We start from the raw sequence: 7,977 nt of genomic DNA, 5'->3' as shown, positions 1-7,977 counted from the left end.
AACGAATAAGAATATAAAGCTCACATGAAAAGTTGAAAATACCCTCTAGCATTTTTAGTCTTCTTAAAATTGGTTTCAGCTTATTATTATTATTTTTCCATAAACAAGAAGATTAGGCACAAGATTTAGCGGAAAGAAAAAAAAAAAAAAGAAAGAAAGAAAATTAGGCTCAAGCGAAGTTAGCCAACAACCCCATTCACACGGGATGGCAATTTTCCCGGTGGGTTTTCGCCCCCCTCCGTTTCTAATGAGATGAATTGGTAGTTCTTTAAATGGATTTGAGACGAACATAGAACAATAATTGAAAATTCGAATCCGGTAATGAACTCGTCCCGATTATATATATACTTAAAAAAAATTTATATATATAAAATATATATTTTTAATATTTTTAAGACCATTGTTGCTTTGCAGAAAATGTATTTAATATATTAATATTTAATTTTTTTGTAATTTAAAAATTGGGTCAACTTATTTATTAATCCAATGTAATCACATTAAATTAGTTTTTTCAATAAATAATAAAAGTGACATAACCCGCCCCTGCGCCGTAATTAAATAAAGTAAATGGAAGGAAATAGAAACGAAGAGGATATACCAATTACAAATCTGACTCAAATTAAAGACGAAATTAATATGAAATTTTTTCTAACAAGACAAATAATATTTAATCAAACCCACCACAACTCGGCAACAACGGTCCCACCACAACTCGGCCCGTTGCCATGGCCGGCGCAGCAATGAAATTGAAAGAAACCAAAGGACAAAAACAAAGGCAAAGTTGATTACATAGAAATAATGCCTGTTGGATTAATAATCTGAAAAAAAATTATCACGGACAAAAAAATTTACAGTTTCCAATAGCTTTTGAGAACACAGTTTTTGGAAGAATTACATAAAACTGTCGTCCCAGTATTAAGATTCCTTTTTTTTTTTCTTTTTCTTTTAAGAAAATAATTTTCACAGTCAAAAGTTAATTAAATAAAGTTTTAAACAGTTACCAAACAAAAACCTCAGTCATTGCCCATCTTGCTTCTATTTTTTCATAACAAAGAGACAAAACATTTCTTCTTTTTTCCTCCTCTCCATCATCATCCTTTTCTTTCATTTCCTCTCAAATAATTGATGCTCTTTATTAAAAAATTCCATCTATTCTAATCACTCGTACTCTACTATGAAAACAGTAGCTTCAACCACATTAAATAATGGAACCAAAAAAAGAAAAAAAAAGACAAATATTTTCCCCCTCCACTTCCACTATATAACAACAAATACTCATCAATGTCATTTTGGGGCTCAAAAAATACTTCTCGAACCTAAATTAAAATTTTGGAAATGCTAAAATATCATTTTCCAAATTCATTGTACTACGACATTCACTCCGTCCCAAAAATATGTGTCAAACTTTTGTTTATTTTCAAAAAATATTTATCAATTTCTTTTTTTAATCTGTCCCAAAATAATTATTAATTTTCTTTAACTTTTTTTTTCAATCAACATATTTCACGTCTTCCCGTATATATATTCTTGGAGTTTAAAGTGACATATTAGTAACACTAAAAGGAAACAATGTATGTCCTATATAGGACCCGGAAGGAGTTCTAAATATGGACATAACAAGACATACAAAAGAGGCATCAAAAGTAGGAAACCAATATACCCCAAAAGACAAGCATATGATATAGCATTAATGATTAAGATAAGAACAAAAAGAAGTTAATGAGTCCAAGAGAAGGCCAGCAGACACAAAATAAAAGAAGATCAAACACCATTATCATCAGAGACCTTGCTTTTGGTGAGAACACCATTGTCATTGTCATTGTCATTGTCCATGGTGTTGATTTGGGTGTGCTTTTTGGATGAGCCCTTGCAGACCCCAACTGGGTATTTTATGGCATTAAGCCCCAGCTTGCGAAGAGCAGCTTTACCAAGATCAACACCACATATGTCAGAGAGCCTGATCAGATACAGCAACACATCTGACAGCTCCTCACCCAAGTGTTGCTTCTCCTCTTCTTCCCAACCTGGCAGCCCTCTTGGGACCTCTCCTTTCCACTGGAAGATCTCGGACAACTCTCCCACTTCCCCAACCTAAAAACACACATACACACACACACACAGATTTATATGTATCAAAATAGCAAAAAAAAAAGCAAGTGGCTTAACCAAAAAAAAAGCCTTATTTGATCACTTTTTGTGTACAGAAACATACAACATACATATTAAGATTTATATACATCAATATAGCACAGGAAGAATGGAAGCAGTGGCTTCATTGTGAAGGACAAACAGTATTAGTTTGTTGGGTCTTAAATTTTGAACTCTTTATTATGATCACAGTGATCCTACTATTGTGTCCTCCACTATGTACTGAAGAGAGATCTAAAAATTCACAAATGTAAAATAACCCATTATTACCCACAGTTTGCAAGCCAACAAAAAAGAGAAGATCAAGAATATAAAAATTGAATCTTTTATGCCTCTGAAGTTGTTTTTGGTTTTCTCAACCTAGAAAAACCAAGTCAGAAGGCCCTAAATGTGCAAAAAAAATGGTGTAAATGGCTGGTCTTTCCACTAAACCAAACAGGACATTTATTGCCACTTTCCCTCAAAAATTTAATGAAAGAATCAGATTTTCTGGACAAATCATTTATGGGTAATCAAGAAAATCATTATAAATGTGGAGAGAGATGAAACCAATCAAAAACCATCAGGGTTTTGGCTGTTATGTTCTGTCCATTTCCTTTTCTTTCCTTTCCTCTCCTCTCCTCTCCTCTAGCACTCTATGGGAAGAAATCGGATTTCTAGAAACCAATTAACCAGTCAACATAGTCTAACGGGCAATATCTGTATATCAAATCAGACGAGAGAAAGCGAGCCATAAATTAGACCCTGTCTTTACCCTTTCAAAGTCTACATTTGCACAATGAAAAATCAGACCTCCAGGTATTTGATCTGTGGCCAAGACCAGTGAATGGTATAGGAGAAAGTAAGAAACCAAACGAGTGTGCGTGTATGAGTTTGTGAGAGAGAGGGAAGCCATAGACGTGTGTATATATTTATATTTATATATACATATATATATATCATCATCAATGGGTATATGTAGTATCTAGTAGTATTAGGGTTTAAAAGGAAAGAATACCAGAGCCAAGAGAAGATTTCTAGGGCTATGGAACTGATCCCAGTCTCTCTCCCTAGCAAAATCCGCCATTTTCAGCTTCAAATCATCGAGGGTCACGCCTCCTTCTCTCTCTAGAACCCCTGTCATTTTCTTCTGAGCTAATGTGTGTGTGTGTGAGACTGTGTGTGTACCGCTGGATAAGAAGGAATGAACACTGCCGCAGACCTGAAACAATATGCGGGTACGGCGGTGCGTCTCTCTCTCTTTATAAAGGAAATGGGGCTTGGCTACCGGCTGTTGACGGTTCTCGAAGGGCCTTTATTTGTGGGCCAACGACACGTGTCGGTTGCGATGGACTCACGCCTCGTCGCCTCTTCGTTAGTGGGTTTTTGGGATTTAGTTAGAGGGACCACATTTTCTATGATCTGATTCCAACTTTTCATAAAGTACATAGGTGTATGTATCTTTATATATATATATATATATATATATATACATAATATAGTAGGAAATGTGGCACACGATTTGTCCTTTCGTTCTTAATTGTAATATTTTCGTGACAAAACCTTATTAATTGGGGAAAAGTGTAAATCATGATTTAATTAATGCTTGTTAATGACATGTAAGGCTTTGGATTTTTATTTTCCTTTTTTAAAAAAAAAAAAAAATCTAGCCAATTTAATACTCTCAACATATGGTGTTTATTATGAAAATAATAAATGATTATAATAAATAGGATGTGAGATTCTTATAATATCGTTCTTTTTGGGTGTTGATTATTGAACATTTAAGTGTTTTCCTTTTCAAATTATGCCAATTGACAAATAACTCTGTGTTTATTATGAAATTAAAGAAATGACAAATAGGGTGTGAAATTCTTAAAGTATATCGTTTTTCTTGGGGTGTTGATTATTGAAAATTTAAGTGTTTTTCTTTTCAAATAATGTCAATACTACCATAATTGACAAATAACTCTTTTACACTTCCTGTTATCAAATATTTTAAAGAAAAAATTTCTTAATTATTATTCTTAGCTACCATGTGTATGGTACCCGAGATTATCCTAGTCCTTGAATATGATATGACCTATAATTGTCGTGAAGTATCATACCTTAAGAGATTTAATATTTTTCTTAAATGGGTATTTATTATTCAAGATTAGAATTCTGTTTTGAAAAAGAATGATTTGATTTTTAGAGTATTGTTTTCAAGTCAATTTCACATTCAAACTTAAACCGGTTTTTTTTTTTTTTTTTTTTTAAATTCTTTGATCTAAATACCGTGCTATCTAGATAAAAAAAAAATCCCTAGTCCCCCAATGGTCTTGGTTTGCTCGGCCCAACACTTTGGCTAGGCTCATCAGCCCGACCATCATTTTTCTTGATATAAATAATGATTTTAGAATGTTTTTTTTTCTTTCAATAAACACACTAATTAATAAGCATGCTATAAATTATTGGTTTCCTAGATTTATAATGATCTTAATAAGATGCGTAGGAAATACATAATATATGTCAAGCAATTAATGATCAGATAAGCAATTGTTACGTTGTTATGGTTGTTAAGTCTTAAATCTTCTCCTTCCCTCTAATCACTAATATCGAAAAACATAAAAATAAAATCATGATCACACAAATATACATATGCAACTGCATTTATTTTGCAGAAAGTAGCTTCAATCAGATGAGGATGTTTGTAATGGTTCCAAGATGTGTAAAATACATCACACCATTACAGTCCAACCCAACCAAAAGATGCTCTCTTTATTCTAACTTTTCATAAAGTACATCTATAGATATGTAGTTATATACCATAAAAGTAATTTGTTTTATTTATATATTTCTTACTTTGTTGTTAGATTTTGTTAAATTTCAAAATTTTTGTTACTTTTCAATAATAGCTTTAAACTCTATCAACAATTTGCATGATTTTAAAAAATTGGATTTATCAATGGATACTATACAGATTAAAGAATTATCCATAAATTTTTTTTTCTTCTTTTTCTAATTGGTACTCATACACACACATACTTTTACTGAAATTCGAACTCATAACCTTTCTTTGAAAAGTAAGAGTCTGGTACCGCAAGGCCAGAGCTTGTTGGGATTGATTAAAAAATTAGGATACTCAACCAAATTAAATATAGGTGTTACAAGGACTCAAGGAGAGCCTTGTTTCACATTGAATCCAAAATGGAAAATGTTACAGGTATAATAAATTGATTAGTAGTTAGTCTTACCTAACAACCTAAATTTTTGAATCGAATCGCAAAACAACCGAACCATTACAGTTGATATTAAGGATAGACCAAGTCCCAAGCGCCGCCCCAGGAGGTACTCGAATCTCTACAGGATAGACAGGATGGCCTGATCATAACTAGAGTATTGCGAGATTCGGATGATAAATGTAATGGGCATCAATGGGATGGGAGATATGTCTTACATCGAATTCGAATGAAAAATATAATGAGTATAAATGAGTTGTGTGTTAATCCCACTTAACAGTTTAAACTTTTGGTCAAATCGTGACTCGATTCTTCATTAACTATTTTGCTGTCATCGAAAGACTTTAGTACGTGATACTAATATGATTTCAATATGTTACTACAAGTGACAACAACTATTAATGATTAGATTGTATCAAACACATTTATGATAATTCACACGTGTAAATTACAAACTTTTCATCATTACTTAAGTAATATTTTTAAAAGTTTAACTTAATAATATAAATATTTAAATTTTAAAAATAATTTGATAATTTTTTTAAAAAATCAAAAAACATACTGATTCGTCACTCTTAAATATTGTAGTTTATAAAATTATTTTTTAAATTTTTCTTTAATTTCTCTTTTATTCTTCAATTTTCTTTTTGAAAATCCTCACGAGGACAAAAAAAAGCAAATAATGTCACACGAGGTGACAAGTTTGATACATGTAGGGTCAGGCTTACAACTGTTCACTTTTCTTAACCGGATGTGTGACTGATACAAGCAGAATTAGTGTGATGGCAGTCATCATTTTTGTGTAATTGTTTATTGTCACCATCGTGTTAGCTTACCTTTTTAGTATTATTTTTATCTTTAGAGTGTTTAATTTATAATTTTTTCTAACTTTCTCTATTAACTATTCGAATTTGTGCCGAAAGCTTGTTGGGTTACAAATGACATCCTTTTCTATTATAAACTCACACCATCTACAAAAACTTTCTAGTAGTCTGCAATGAAAACCTCTCTAACATTTTAAGAATATTTTTATTTATTTTTAACATTTCATAATTATCTACATATTCCGAACTCGTATTTAGAGAGTTGAACTATACTACTTTGACTAATAGTTTCATTTATTTATTTTACTTCGACAAGAAACATATTACACGTGTAAGATTATTGATTAATTGTATAGTTCTTATAATTTGGATATGTGATATATTTCATTAATTAATGTGGTTAAGTAAATATATATCAGATTAATATTACATTATTTGGTTAAACTTATAAATTACCTTTTAGGTAATTAATTTATTGGAAAAATGTTTTCCTATTTATTCCTTAGTTTGATGAAAAATAGAATTAAGGTTACTAAAAGGAAAATACGTCATCTCTCTGTCATTATAAAGTGCATATCCCTCATCAATTATGTGTGCTAATAAAACAATACATATAAAGTTTTATATGTGTAAAAGGTCAAAAAAGATAAATCAGTTTTCACGTTTTGCCTATTGTTTGGAGTTGCGCTTAATTCGTTATTAAAGGATCTCGACGTTGAATTTGATCTCAACAAGGTTTGTTATTATGGATCGAAGTATATATATCTAATTATATATATTTATGCTTTATAGGAATGTGAAAATAATGAAGTTCTAAGATTTTTGAAATTCAAGTTTATTTGTGATGAATGCTTGACATAAATTATTAAAGTTTATAACATTCGTTTTGTCTTGAAATTTAAATGCTCGACCTTTTATTGTGGAAGGCAAGAAAGTACCACCAAGATACAATCTTAGTTTTCTTGTTTTTTTATTTTATTTTATTTTATATATTAAATTTTATGCACTAGTGGCTAAATTTGCAAATTTCAAAAAAATTGGTTAATTTTCAATAATGGCTTTAATATCTATTACAATTTTTGCATGATTTCAACAAAACCGATTTAGAAATGGACAACTATTTTTCACATTAAAAAGTTATGAGTCAAAAAATAATTGAAGGATACTAATATGATTGCAATATGTCAATAGTTGATGCACCCATGATTGTATGAATTTCATTAGTGTAATGTGAGTGTATTATGCATTTCTGAGTACAAGGTTAAAAAAACAATAATGGTAAAAAAAGAAGAAAAAGTACCCATGTTAATAAATTTGGACCGACTAGAAGTAGGCCAACTGGATTGAGCTGGTCAAGTGAAAATGTTTATATTTAAAATTGGATCTTTTGAAACAATTGGTTTTTTTACCATACCTTTATTATAATTAGAAAAGTTAACGTGTTTGAGTTGACCGATATTATTTAATTGGGTCCAATTGACAAGTGAAAATGTTCGTATTATAAATTGAACATCTTGAAATTACCTAACAGTTTACTATTAATTTGAACTTAATTTTGAAGCAAAATGACAATTTTATCTTTCACTTGGACGAATAAACAATAGGTACTTTTTCTTCAACCGACCAGAATTGGTTCCAAACATCTAAAATCTCATTTCAAATTATGAAATCATTTCATTCCAAAAACAGCCTAGTTGTTATGCATTCATTTATTGAAGAAAATGGTCAAAATTTGCTTTTTCTCATACAATAGAATTGACAAGGAAAAGAGGCCAAATAATAATATCTGAGGAGGTGACAAGTTT

At 30.7% G+C, this 7,977-nt stretch overlaps 1 protein-coding gene across 1 annotated transcript; it reads right to left on the bottom strand.

Moving 5' to 3' along the window:
* Nucleotides 1–1,761: 1,761 nt before the first annotated feature.
* LOC132273016 (uncharacterized) lies at nt 1,762–3,271 on the bottom strand. Its single transcript, XM_059774058.1, has 2 exons — nt 3,146–3,271; nt 1,762–2,091 (listed from the first exon to the last, which is right to left on the bottom strand). The coding sequence occupies exons 1-2, from the start codon at nt 3,269–3,271 to the stop codon at nt 1,762–1,764; spliced, it is 456 nt and encodes a 151-aa protein (XP_059630041.1).
* Nucleotides 3,272–7,977: the final 4,706 nt, after the last annotated feature.

This window comes from Cornus florida, unplaced genomic scaffold, assembly GCF_030987335.1.
Source record: "Cornus florida cultivar Cherokee Brave unplaced genomic scaffold, ASM3098733v1 CherokeeBrave_3.0.0_Hap2_Chr09, whole genome shotgun sequence".
Lineage (NCBI taxonomy): Eukaryota > Viridiplantae > Streptophyta > Magnoliopsida > Cornales > Cornaceae > Cornus > Cornus florida.
The sequence above is the reverse complement of the archived record's forward strand: the minus strand, read 5'-3'. Positions and strand labels throughout refer to the sequence as shown.

What these genes read in the sequence shown, in the direction of transcription:
- LOC132273016 (XM_059774058.1), bottom strand. Translation starts at nt 3,271, where the DNA reads ATGACAGGGGTTCTAGAGAGAGAAGGAGGCGTGACCCTCGATGATTTG. An exon ending in GAAATCTTCTCTTGGCTCTG is followed by an intron (nt 2,092 to 3,145) that starts GTATTCTTTCCT and finishes GTGTGTTTTTAG; the next exon opens with GTTGGGGAAGTGGGAGAGTT.